At 44.6% G+C, this 14,200-nt stretch overlaps 1 protein-coding gene across 4 annotated transcripts in view; it reads right to left on the bottom strand.

The window, feature by feature from the left end:
• Window positions 1–14,200, bottom strand: part of DSCAM (DS cell adhesion molecule) — a 752,061-nt gene that overhangs the window by 24,988 nt on the left and 712,873 nt on the right. For all 4 annotated transcript variants that reach the window (XM_030835449.2, XM_060297784.1, XM_060297782.1 and 1 more), the window contains exons 28-30: window positions 13,612–13,642; window positions 6,660–6,775; window positions 3,124–3,273 (exon numbers count right to left, since the gene is read on the bottom strand). In XM_030835449.2, the coding sequence (XP_030691309.1) occupies window positions 3,124–3,273; window positions 6,660–6,775; window positions 13,612–13,642 (297 nt within the window). The remainder of the gene's footprint in view (window positions 1–3,123; window positions 3,274–6,659; window positions 6,776–13,611; window positions 13,643–14,200) is intronic.

Here is a 14,200-nt window from a genome sequence, read left to right as displayed (position 1 = left end):
TATATGTGGAATCTAGAAAAATGGTACAGGTGAACCTATTTGCAGGGCAGTAATCGGGATGTAGACGTAGAGAACAGACATGCGGACACAGTAGGGGAAGGGAAGGGTGGCATGAACTGGGAGATTAGGTTTGACATATATACACTACCATGTATAAAACAGCTAGCTAGTGGGAACCTGCTGTATAGCACAGGGAGCTCAGCTCGGTGCTCTGTGATGCCCTAGGTGGGTGGGATGGGGGTACGGAGGGAGGTCCTAGAGGGAGGGGATGTATGTATACCTATAGCTGATTCACTTCATTGTACAGCAGAAACCAACACAACATTGTAAAGCAACTATACTCCAATTAAAAAAGAAAATGATCCCGAAATCGTTACTAATGGAGAACGTTCTGCAGATGCTAAATGAATAGTTCTATTTTTTTTGGAACTAGAGACCGAGGAATGAATTTGTGTAGATTTTCCAAGTGTTTGTAAACACTATTTAATGAAGTTCAGCACCAATGAAAGAAGCGTCTTTCCAGAAGCTGTAGCGGTTTGGTTTCTGTGGGATCTGATCATCAGGCAACCCCTGGGCGAGCATTCCAACACCCTCAGAACGGGCTGCAGACGTGTGACACTAGCCTGTGAGGCCTGCAAAACCAGTCTGGCTGTGTCTCTGGCTCGTCCTATCCGCATTCCCTGTCCCCATTCAGGTCCCACTTCTGTCCCCAATATGATTTAGAGGCCTTCCCGTACCATTCCTTCTGTCTGGCAGGCCGACTGACTCCTGCCTGGGACTCAGTGGAGGTCTTCCCCAAGCCTCACACGGAAGCAGCCCCTACCCTGGTCCCCATGCCCCTGGCCGACTCACCATCTCATCATTCTGTTCTATTTGTCCCTCGTACTTACTGATAAACAATGCTTTCGCTCCTTGTTTCACGTTTGACTTCCTCCACTCAGGTGAAGTGAATGTCTTTTTGCACCTTTCGAGGTACCCCAACCCTGGGCACTGGCCATATGTGAAGTAACACCTTCATGAATACTTCTGAGTCTGAATGAAGGAATTCTTAAAGCTCCCCAACCGTGCCTACACCGTCAGAGCCATGAGGCCATGAGAGAGGGAGGCCGACACATCCCTTCCGCCAGCCTCCTGCCTGAGGTGAGTGAGAGACACTCACCTCTCACTCGTTAGAGCTTCTGCTTGTGACGCAGATGCATGTCTCTGTGGATATTCTGAAAGCCATCAGATCAGCCTTCCCTTGTTCTGGGGCTGACCCGGCAGCTAGAAGCTTCCCCGTGCTTTAGTTTCACTGCCTCCTGTCCAGCCTTGACTGTTTACGACTAGCCTGTGTGCATCTCTCTGCCAGCTGAGCATTGGCAGGGAGCTGGACATGCAGATTCTTTTCACCTGCTGTGCGGGGAGCCCGGCAGGTTTGAGAGCTCCTGCAAGGCTGCGCTACTGTGGACACCTCCTCCCGGGCTCTACGTGACACACGCCTAACACTTGGGGGAGTGTTTCTCAATGAGGGGTCCAGGCAACCAGCAACAGAATCACCCTAGATGGCTGTTATAATGCAGATTCCCAGGTCCCACAATACACCAAGTGGATCTGAATCCCTGGGGGTGGAAGCCTGGAACGAGTATTTTAAACAGGCATCCTGGGTAATTCTGATGCACACAGAAGACGGGGAGCCACTCCCTGGGGCGTCTGTCCTGTTTCCTCTGCCTCTTTCCTATCCTGCTGCTAAGGTCTCCATTAACTTCCGCTCTGATGGGGACAAAGGCCTGCTGAGGTCAAGGATCCACTGACAGAAGTCCCCTGGGTCTGTAATCTTTCCCGGTTTAATAGCCATAAGTGGCTCAGAAGGCCATCAGTGCGGTGTCCTGAAGTAGCCAGGAGCAGGCCCAGGCAGATCACGATGGAGAAGCCATAGCTGGAGAGAATGTCAAGGACCTGGGAGCACCTTCTAAGAGCAAAGGTCTTAGTCCTCTGCACGCCTTCGCAAAGCTAATCCTCACTCGTGTCCCGTTCGTGTCTTCAGAATGTGCTAATGTCATCAGAGAAGGAAGGACGTGAGGTTACACAGAGGGGAGGAATAAAAGACTCCTTCAGAATGTTCTTGCAAACGACTTTTCAGATGAATTTCAGTAACCGCTAGCACCGTTTTCCTGCATAGTACGATGCTACTTAGGAATCATCCAGTTTGCTTCAGGAAGCTTCAGTGCATTTCACAGATGCCTTCCAAGGCAGACATTCTAAAGAACAGCTATAAGCATAATATTTATTTTTCTAATTATAGCACTCTACTCAAGAATGTAAAAATTTTTTCAAAGAGAGTGACTAATGATTTAAAAGCTAGCATCAAAACTTCCAAAAAGATAATAATCGGGACATCAATTTCTCAGTCTTTAAAGAGATTTAGGAACAATTTAAATTATGAAGGAATAAGAATATCTAATTAATAAGCTCTAGATACATATTAGGGTGTTTAATTTCATCACAGTAATTAATTTCCATATAATACGGATCCAAATCTTAATAACTAAACCAAACAGAATCCCCAGATTAAGCAGAACTATATTCTTCTCAAATAGTGAGGTTCAGGAGAAAAACATAAGCTCGGAGGACAGACGGACCCACAGCTGAATCTTGGTTTCACTGCATAGTATGCGTACAACTTTGGGCTGTTTCCCTAACTTCTCTGAGATTGTTTCCTCATCAGTAAAATGGGAGCTCTAACATCTACTGTATAAGTAGGTACATGGCAGGGCTGTTGCAAAGATAACAGACTGATATCACCTTTCTATCCCAATCCTGGCACAGAGGAGATACTCACTAAGGTTAACTAACTTCTTTTCCTGTGTTGTCTAAATAAAAATAAATAAATACCTGGACCTGAAATTTCTAACACTTTCTTAGTAAACCAATACCAAGAGTTATTGGCTTCCACCGATACGATTTTAATAACAGCTCAGATCAGACAATACAAAGTCAACGTCCCAATCAAAGATGTCATCATCCCTACTTGCTTCTTAGGCACAGAGCTGAGAAGCCCCACATTTTACTGCACAGCCATGGAGCACAAATGCATTCTCAGCACTGGTAACACCCACAGAGTTTAAGTGATGTGTGACCACTCACTCGTTCCCGGCCGAGCGTCGGAAACATCCACCAGGGGCCCGGTGGCCTGCGACACGGACTGGTAATGGACCGTGTGTGTCACCGTCAGGGACTTTTGTTTCGCTGCCTCTCCGAAGTCAGCATCCGTCAACAGGACCGTGGAGCGATCGTCTGCAGAATAGCAGGATACAGGAAGCCAGGGACAGTTATACCTCCTGCTCAGTGACTCCCTGGCCGCCTCTCTCCTCGGTACTTGCATTGTTGCTAATGGCAACAGTAACAACCTCATCTCATCCAGCAAAAAAAAAAAAAAAAAAAGAAACCCAAAATATTCAACCACTGTATTAGAATTACTCCAGAATGAAAATAATAGGTTGACTTAGGAGCATGACTTAAAGAGAATGACCGTGGAGAAGGGTCTCCCCTCTCTCCTGGGGCTTGGTTTCTTCTCATTAAGCACACCTTGATCTGGGGAGGACGGCTGGGTGGCTGTCCATTTAATAGAGTTTGGGGTTTATGTGTTTGTTAAAAGCTCACCCGAGACACCACCAGCCATGTCAGCATCACCCAGGGTTGAGGCTGCCATTTCAAATAAGCTTTGTTCAAGGAACAAGAAAAACTGCCCTGCGGTCATCTATCCCAGGGTCACCTCTCATATGGAAGATGGCAAATGTTCAAGATGGGGCATGGGGGGAGAAGAAGAGAAGGGCCAGTCTTCGGAGTAGACTTGATTGATTCCTTGATTTTAACTGTTCTGAGGTATAAGCCTTTTCTTCCCAACTCTCCTGAGCTTCAGTGACTCTAGGGCATTCTGTAAATTGACTTCTCAAAATGACTCACTTGTCAGACTTCCCAGGACCTACTGGCATAGGGCACTTGAAGGTTAGGGAAGCCTGGGTGCAGATGAATGCAGAGCATTTTAAGCCTCTGAGGAAGGAGCAGTCAGTCGGGCTGTGTGTCATTATTTGGCTGTCTCAGATTTTCATTACTTTCTTGTGATACTTTTCACACTTTCCTGAGAGCTTTTTGACTCCAAGGGAAACTTTCGTTAGGGTATATGGAGTTTTTCATACATTTTCAAGCACTGCAGGCTGGGGTGATGTTCGTATGAGTTTATCAGTCGGCTGGGACCACACTGCAGCGGGCTTGACACTGAACGGTAATGCGAAAGTCATAAACAACACAGCTAGACTGCTGTGCCCAAAAAAGGCTCTGAACAGAACGAACCTTACAAAATCCAATTACTCAGGCTCTGGCAGGAAAGGAAAATCTCCTGAAGTCAGAATAAAATTTCTGGGCAGAGAAAAAGAGGAAGCACTGCCAGGAGGTCTGCTGACACCCGTACAGCCCAGATCGGTGCCACGGTGGGAGCCTGGGCTCGGCTTGGGGGCCCCTCCCTACATCTGTCCCTCCACCCTCGAATAAGGCGGCCTTTCCACGGAGGTGGGCTCTTATAATTGGACCTGGTATCAGAGGCCCGACATACATTCGCTTTCATCCATTGTGGTTTCTATCATGTAGCCCCGCTGAGAACACGCCAGAGTATCTGTGGGGCTGGGTTTCCAGTTTTAACGGGACATTTCGGGTGCCTGTCAGTTTGTGAGGTTGACATCCATTCTGGCTAGAAATTAATGGCTCTCCCGTATTGGGTTATTGTAGGCAGAGCCCAGAGCGTTTTAAAGCCTCATGTCTCTACTTCCCCAACAATTAGAAGATGCCATCGACCAACTGTCAGGCTCCACCGGGAGGTAAACGACTCTTGGTGATGAATGATCCTGCAGCGAATGTGCTATATCTCTGGCTAAGGGTCGTTATTATGTACGGAAACGACGGGCAGGCCTTCCTCTGGTGTTTGGTCAGCAGTGAATAGCTACTGGGAGGTAATACACCACTCCCAGGATCCGCCTAGAGACCTGTTTTAACAGCTGTAGGCAGAGTTATTAACAAGTCTCGTGAGAACATTTAGCAAATGTGTAACTGTATTATAAGGTCATAGGAATTACAATTTGATCTTGGAACTGATGTTTCAAAGGAAATCTTAGTTTTAGTGCCCAGTTCACTGGGTTCAATAAAAGAGATTCCAGATACACTACAGAAAAGGTAATGGGAAACAAAACATGGTGCCTTGCCCTGAGGTGAGGCAGCTAATTAAATCTTGTGTATTTCAGGATGAGTAGCGAGCCCTCATACAACGTGGTAGTATTTAACTGAAGTTGGTTGATCGAAGGTCACATTGGACGTGACCAAGCTGTGCTAAGTGCTGTTATGCCTGAACCAAACTTGAATCCTGCAGGGGCAGCCCAGGTCTTAGAATTTTGGAGCCATTAGGTCAGACATCCCCACTGTTCTATTAAAAGACCATAAAAGCAGGGCAGGGACAAGGGGCAATGGAGGTGTCCTGCCGATCTGGCCACTCATCACTGCCTAATTGGCAGGAGGTATGGAGGGTATATGCCAGGAGTTGGGTGGTTTTAGCCAAACCACAGGGAAGCGTTGTCCTGGGACCAAATGCCAGCAAACATCTTCCGGAACAGACACAGAGTGAAGTTCAAACAGTGGCAGCCTAGGAAACCTGCCTCAGAGTCTGTTTCCATGAGTACTGGGGGGTCCAGCCATACTTCTAAGGTGAGGAGTTCTGGGAAGTAGCCTGTTGATACGGAAGAAGGTGACGCCCAGTCACCAAAGGTGAAATCGGTGGCCAGCTGGGGAACCTGCCCTGGTTTTACTCCTGTCTGTGCGACCTGCAAGCTACAGAACCTCTCGACGTCCCAGTTCCCAAGTAGAATCTTTTTCCTATGTTGTTTGGGAGGCGTAAGTTAAATGATCCACATACAATGCTTATAAAAGTATGTGACCTTTAGAGCACTCTTAATAAATGTTAGCTATTCTTCTGATCATTACCGCAGTGGAAATACAAAGTCTTTGATCCTGGAATAAATAGAACCATCTAGACAGGCAGTGTGGACAGCGGACTTCGAGTGGAAAGAGGCTGGAAGGAGTCTGGACACCTGGGTTCTGGGTGGACAGGCCACTGAAGCTCTCCGGGTGTCTTTTGCGATCATGAAACAGGGGAGCTGGGGCTTTTCCAGAGCCCTGTGAAGGATTTTTATGGGGTGCCAGGGGGTGGAGAAAGATGTCCTTTGCAAAGACATTTGTAGAATTAAAAATTTTTCTTTAATAAAGGCCTTCTTGGAGTTGAGGAGGAGCTCATAAAGTGGATTTCCAAGACGGGGTCTTAGTGTACAGCCCTCCTCGGTTTGCTTGATTATAAATGTTGGTTCTTTGGGGTGGTATCAAGAGACTCTCCAGGAGAGACCCAACTTGGGACAGAGTTGGGGTTCTCTCAGGTGAACTCTGTGGTTTACATAAGTTCATTTCCCCCATATTTGCTGGTACTTATTATTCTCCTCAATAACAGCTGTCTACCTTCTAACTTCTTTGCTCATGTAGCATTCAAGATGTCCCCATGTCTAATATTTCCCATGGCTCAGGGTTTGGGCTGAGAGGGCATGGCTGTAGCAGCCACATTGTGTACGGCGGCAAACAGGACACCTTACCAATGGTCTCCATTGTGTCTCTCTCTTCAATCAGAAGCTGAGCCCTGGGTATGTCGATGTGCATCCTCAGGGTTTGCTGTTGCTTGCTCAGCGTGTCTGAAGTCCGGGTATTCTTACTGGGAATAAAAAAGAGGGAGGCAGTAACAGATTCAGTTCAGTGCTACCCTAGGCCAACACCAACTTATTATCTAATTATGTGGGGAGGGGAGGGGAAGACACACCAGATAGATTTTTTTTCCTTCATTCAAATGATATTTATTAATATTAAATTTCAGCAGTCAGTTGTGAGGTTCAGAAAATACCAACTGTCAATAAAGATTGGTTCTGCATCTATCAATAGAAACGTTGGACATTCCTATTTCTTGTATAAAAGCCGAATGAAACACACACACAAAAAAACATTCTTAAATCAACAGCATTTTCACTTGTCAGCCATGAGATATTCCAACGATGGTAAGGGAGAAAACATGGGTACTGGTCATTCACTGGATGGGGTTTTACTAACAGATTTGTATTATACCTGGAGTCATTTTATTTTTGTTCTAGTAACAAATCATAAACCTTGTTAGCTTCCCTGACATTAGTTTAGTTTTCCGAACCCAATTACATTTTAGAATAGAAAAAAAGCAATTACTATAAGAATTTATCTCAAAATTTGTGTACCAGAAAATTACTCTTAGAGTGAGCTGTCTCCTAACTAAATGGAAATAGGTAGTAAAACTGCATGGTATAATCAAATTCAGTTTCAGCTCACAGCAAAAAAAAAAAAAAAAAAATCTGCATGTTGGACAAAAATACAAAAAAGTCCATAAAATCTTTAATTAGCAATGCGCGTTAGAAAAATGGTTGTTCAATCTTTACAGAATTATAAGAATTGAGTAGATGTAAGAATATTTAAGAATATTATCTGAAACACCTTCCAGGAAGCAGCAGGCATTCCGATAAGTTAATCAATGTGATAATCTACGGCATCCTTAAATCTAGCTCATTAACTGCCCAAGTCTGTTTTGAGAAAGATTTGCGGAGCCTGGCGCGCTCGGTGTTAATTATGTGTAACGGAGAACAATAAAGGTATATCCACACTAAAACCTCAAATGCCTTTTGCTCCAAGCAAGCCTCCACCGGGAAGCTCAGAGCTTCCTCATCCGCGAGGATGCATCCGCTCTTGAACCATGTGGTTGATGATGTTAATAATCTGAAGGTCAAGTTCACTCAAGAAGCTGTTTAAACGTTTGCGTTCAGAGGTCCATGTTAATATTCTGAGTATTTTCCAATGGCTCTTTCCTGAGTGTAAACAAAACAGCTCACGGAAATGGCAGCTTTTGAAAGGTGCAGCAGCTCTACCTAGGCCTTGATCTTGAACCAGATTTCTTGCTCTGCAGGTGAGTAACTGGGTTATGTAGCTAGACCATGCTAATTACGCAGAGCCCAAATTCAAATGTTTTGGCCTGAATTTTTTACGTGGTCTATAAATGTTCTTAAATTATTTACTTAACCAAGTTCTTACTTTATTTGTGTGTGTGTGTGTGTGTGTGTGTGTGTGTTTAAAGCAAAAATTCAGATCCTTGCATAAAATGAAGAGCGTTGGTGGCTTGGGGAGCTGCAGTTACGTCAGACAGGCTCTATTTCCACAAAAACATATGGGGAACTACTCCTCTGTGAATATCTGAAAGATCTGTTTCGAAACTTCACTAGGGACCCGAGTTTGTCCTTGCATCAAAAATAGAAGCGTGAGCTAGTTCCCTCTGCTCATCATGAATAGTTATGAGGCAGAGCCCACAGCTGCTCAATGAACAGCGAGGAACCCTGCGCAGCTATACTTAACAGCAAGGGGTCTGCTGTCAGTTTGACACAGGAAGCAAGTGACATCACTGCTGTGCTCCATGGCGATTGACACAAAGACTTAGAATATGATTAAACTTTGTGAACGGGGACAATCAAAGCTGGAGGTAAACGCCCCTCCTCGCAGGACTAAGCTGCAAGCCCTGCAGCTGGAAGGCAAGAAAGTTGCCCCACAAACCTTGAGATTCAGGGGCTTATTTTTCTTCCCTCTCTTTGCACTTGCAGTTTCCTTTGCTTAGGACACACTCCCCCAACGTAGGGCTCCTGTGGCTGCCCCCTCCCCTCTATCATTTCAGAGGAGCCAGTGGAGTCCTGCTGTGGGAACTCCCCATTCTCCATTTAATCTTGTCTCCTCAAAACTTAAAACTCCCTGGCATATGTTTAAGTGAGTTATTTATTAGCCGTCTCTGCCAATGGACTATAAGCGCCTCAAAGGATATTTTCATCTCTTCTGTCCCCTGTATACCCTGAAACTTGGAACGGTATATAACCAAAGTAGGTGCTCAATTAATATTTGTTGCAGGTTGTTGAATGACTAATGTTTGGGCACAATGGGAGCTGAGTCACACCTCCTAGAGCCTTTGCTTTGGGGGCAGTAACACTTTTCTCAATCTAAAAGGGTTATCAGGGCCCAAGGAAATTGTTTCTTTATCTGAATCTGTGCTGCCGTATTTTATCATCTCTTGTTACACGGAAGTTGATTCCCCCAAACTATAATAATTGGCCATTAGAACAGCAGCAAACCTTCAAAAAAAAAAAAGAAAAAAGCTATTTAAAGAAACCTCATTTGTAACCTGGAAAAAGATTCTGAATGTTTTCACTGTGGAAGCAAAATTGCATCTTTTATATGATATGGGATCATGCTTAATATATTAGTTATTATTGAAATATAATCATCCACCATCCATTTGCCATCTGGTTGTCTGATTAAAATGACAGAGAGCTGACCCTGGTTCACAGTGGATGGTGTTTCTGGGCTCAGCCAATAAATTATGTGCAGTTGCTACAACACTTTAAAATCAATATTTCCTTAAGATTTGGGGGATAAAACCCCAAACCAATGACGATTTCTGCATGACGTCCCCCTTCCTCCCCAAAATGTAATACGAAGCATCCTGTAAGTACAAAGTAACTGTAAGGACATCAGGATATGTCTCGTTGTAACAGTTGGGTGGGCATTTTTCTTTTTTACTATGTGTATAAAAATATAAACATCAAAAAGCTAAATTAACTTGATCTCTCAGTCTGAACCCTTCACTGCTCATAACTAGCTTCCTTACTAATAGTGGTCCTTGGACATTAACCATGTGTTGCTTAGTATGTTACAGCAAGCCGGTCTCACCTCTGAGAAGTCTGGTATATTTAAAAAAAAAATGTTTTCTTGCCTAATCGCATAAAAGGAAAACCCTTTCTATCTGAGCATGGTGGATGAAGTCTATCAGGAAAACCCTTTCTATCTGAGCATGGTGGATGAAGTCTATCTTCTCTCTCCTCTACGAGGTGACTTGCTTGGGTGAGGTGGACGAGTGTCCCGGAGCATGAGGCCCAGAGATGGGAGTGGCAGCCTGTGGGGGACCCCCGGGGGGGCGGGCTCCAAGTTGTCTGTGTTTGTCCTGCAGTTGCACCTGCCCATCTGGCCCCGGGACAGCTAATCTCACCGAAATACACAGATCTTTCCTTGAGGAGCTTGGGTGGACAATAAATGTTATATTCACCTAGATCATGGAGTGATAAAGCTAGGAGCAATTTCCAATTGCTGTCTTTAGATAAGGAAAACAGGGCACAGGGAGAGAAAAGGATGTACAGTAAGTCTCCTACATATGAACCTTCAAGTTGCGAACTTTCAAAGATGTGAACGTGCGTGCCGTCAACGTGAGGCGCGAGTGACATTGCAGCCTGCCCTCCGTCTCCTGTTGCTGACGACCCTTCAGCTCTACCATCTCCCACCTCCTCTCCCTCCTCCAGCCAGTAACTCTTCTTGCCTGTTCACTCAGTGCCAGCCCCTGGATGCCAGCTGTTGAACTGTACTACTGCATTTTTCAAGGTATTGTAAGATTAAAAACGTTTTCTTTATTTTTTTTGTGTTTGTGTATTATTTGTGTGAAAAGTATCATAACCTTTTACAGTACAGTACTATATAGCCAATGGTGTTAGTTGGGTCCCTAGGCTAACTTTGCTGGACTTACAAACGAACTGGAGTTACAAACACACTCTCGGAACAGAACTCGATCGTATGTCGGGGACTTTACTGTACCCCCAAATCACAAAGCCGGCCGGTGGCAGTATTAGGCCTAGAATATAAGTTCATGCTTCTATGTCCCAGCCTGCTCAGTCCTCACCTTCCCAGAGAAACCAGTGACCAAGATCAGGAACAGCAGTTCCGTAGGGCTTCTCTGTACCGAAGGGTCTGACTTGCCTAGACTTCCTGGGCTACATTTGGAATGTGCTTGGCCCTAACCTGACCAGCTAGGGGACAAGGCTTTTTGCTGCTTGGCCTGTTAACCTGCCAAACTTAGATCGAATTGACCCTTCATGAACAAAAACATGGCTTTCTCTTCTAAATTAACCCCATAAAAATTCACCTATTTGAGGAGCTTGGAAATTCTCTTCCTTTTCAATCACTTCCATCCTTTGCAGAAAAGCACCTTAAACACCTTCAGTGGGAGTAATTACCAGTTTTAATGTTCCTAATTTCATGTTGGCAACTGCAAATATCATTCTGATTCCCGCTCTTATCAATAGGTCTTTCCACCACGGTAACTGCCCTATTAACAAAGAAGGAAGAAGACACTTTCTGATGTCTTGCCTGGGGGTCATGACGAGAGGGAGGGAAGGCAGCAGAGTAGCTAATACCACATCACCCTAACGAAACAAATGTTGAACATGTCAGGAAACACGGACCCCGGCGTCACAGGCTTTGGGAAGAGGCACGATTGATGATCCGGGAGTGCACGAAGGAAGTGGCCAGAAGCTACCTGGGAGGACACGCAGCTGCAGGAACCAGGCTGGGGTACAAATCAGGGAGGTGGACCTGGGTGGACACAGGAACGGGGGCCCCTGGGCTGAGCAGGTTACACCCAGTTTAGAGGGGGCGTCGAGCGCAGGTCCAGATATCCGTGATTGTCGAGGCTGTGCCCCGCGTGGCAGAACACTTGCAGGAGAAGTCAGAAAGCCACAGTTTTATGTGAAATGTCTTAATTTTTAAAGGACATCAAAAATTTCATATTTTTAAGACTACACTAGAAAAGTTACTTTATTAGATAGATAATTATTATAATTCGAATGACTCTGGCTTATTTGCGTTCCAGATATTTTTGTCAGATTTGTTCAATACAAGCGCACATGTGTCTGGCTGCCTTCTATGTGACCACTAGCAAACAAGGACAGACTTGCACAGGAGCATGGACTCAAGGCATTTCATATAGCTTTTCATAATCTTCTCATGAACGTTTAATCTAGTGTGACGGGATTAGATAGATGGAGACATTTTACAGACCATTTGCATCTCTGAGCTCTACTCTGGGCTCCAGATTCCTGCTACCACCTATCTGACACCTTCATTGGAGGCTTAAAAAGCATCCCCAACATGACCCTTACAAGCCTTTTTTTTTTTTTTGCGGTACGCGGGCCTCTCACTACTGTGGCCTCTCCCGTTGCGGAGCACAGGCTCCGGACGCGCAGGCTCAGCGGCCATGGCTCACGGGCCCAGCCACTCCGCGGCACGTGGGATCTTCCCAGACCGGGACACGAACCCGTGTCCCCTGCATCGGCACGCGGACTCTCAACCACTGCGCCACCAGGGAAGCCCCCTTACAAGCCTTTTCTTTCTGATCCACATCCCCTTCCTCTGCCCTACAAAAAGAAAAAGTCCATACCCTGCATCTATCTTCCTAATCTTGGCAAATGGCACCAATGTTTATCTAATTGCTCACACCAAATACTTCAGAGTCATTCTTGATTCCTTCACATCTGTTACCAACAATTCACACTGTCTTAAAACACAGTATGGACAAACAAAGACATCTGTGGGAAATGTAACCCATGAGCCAACGGTATTCAACCTCTGTCTTAGGTCTTCACACATACTGGTGATATGGGAGAGGACTCTTTGTGAATAACAGTAAAGTACTACTCTGATACGGCAAGGTGAGGGAGGAAGTTAAAGCCAACTGTGGTGCTGTAGGGGATGGGAAGAGACCCTATACCCCATCTCCTTTATCTCCTATGTTAGTCATCCTAAAATGACAACGTCAAGGTCACCATCAGGGTCCCTGACATTTTTCTTTTTGGCCACGCCTTGCGGCTTGTGGGATCTTAGCTCCCCAACCAGGGATCCAACCCCAGGCCTTGGCAGTGAAAGCGCTGAGTCCTAACCACTGGACCGCCAGGAAATTCCCTGACATTTTTCTTATCTGGTTCCTAGACTCTGATTATCCTCTTTTTACTTTTGGTTTAATCATTACAATATAAAGTGCAAAGGTTGGGGTGTCTTGTACAGTTGTGAACGTGCACTTACTTTCTACTCCCCCTAGTCATTCACCTACTCAACAGTTATGAGTGGGGCAACGATAGTGCTGGTTTCTCCTAACATGGTGATGAAATAGGCTGTGACTTCCAAGACCAGACTGAATAGATATTTGCAGCAGAAGGTGGTGGGTGCTCTGGTGGAGGGGTGCTAAAGGGGCAGTGGGAGCTGAAGGCAAGGAGAATCTTCCTTGATCAGGCCATCAATTTTGAACCCATTCCCTTTCATGGATTCCCTTTCACCTGGCTAACTGTTAGGAAGGATCTTGACCTCAAAGTGGCATATTTGGTGAAAGCAAAACCAAAGCTACTTACTTAAAATGCACCTCATTATTCTCGGGTTAATGGGAAATGTTCTATTGGTTGAGTCCAGCCAACAAGAAAACTACCTGTGGTGTGCATAACTGCATATTAGTTGGTATCTATGTCTCTAACCAAGGATTACATGGGTATTTAGGTTCCTAGAATGAAAATTATATGTCAAGTGAAAAATGGGTTATCAATTTCAGACTGTCATTAAAAAAAAGAAGTCATCAAAGCAAGTTCTTTTCAACATGATATTTGGGCTGCTGGGTCTTGTTCTTACCTCATGAGCATTTCAGCTAAACTCTTTGCATCTGGGGAAAGAAAGCTGATATTAGTATAAGATAAACAACTCATTAACATTCACTTAAGCATTTGTGAAAAATATTCTACAGAATCAGATGACAATAACCATTTTTAAATGTAATTGTATATCAAAATCATTGCTAATAACCTAAACTTTTATGGATCCCTTGTCTGTTCTAAATGAGACATACACACACACACACACACACATATATATATACATATATATGTATACACATATATGCATAAAGGTAGCATAAAAAGATAGGTACAAAAATACTCAGATACCTGCTAAAGGTTATATTACAACCTATTCATTTGCCACTTTCCAAAAACCCAATTTTACTTTCAGAAGTCAGAACATTAACACCTTGAAAGTAATTCATTATGTAGTACAAATTCTACTCTTTTTGTTATCAAAATGAAAAAGCTTATAAAAGTCATTATTACAGAGCTATGCATCCCTTTGGTTGATCAAAGAATTGTATAAACAGCATATCACTGTGTCTGGAAACTTAGATGTTTATTTCAAACACAGAAAGAAAGCTTTTCTCTGAAGGCATTAT

Source organism: Globicephala melas, chromosome 4 (assembly GCF_963455315.2).
Source record: "Globicephala melas chromosome 4, mGloMel1.2, whole genome shotgun sequence".
Lineage (NCBI taxonomy): Eukaryota > Metazoa > Chordata > Mammalia > Artiodactyla > Delphinidae > Globicephala > Globicephala melas.
Note: the sequence above shows the minus strand (reverse complement) of the source record. Positions and strands in the feature narration are given on the sequence as shown.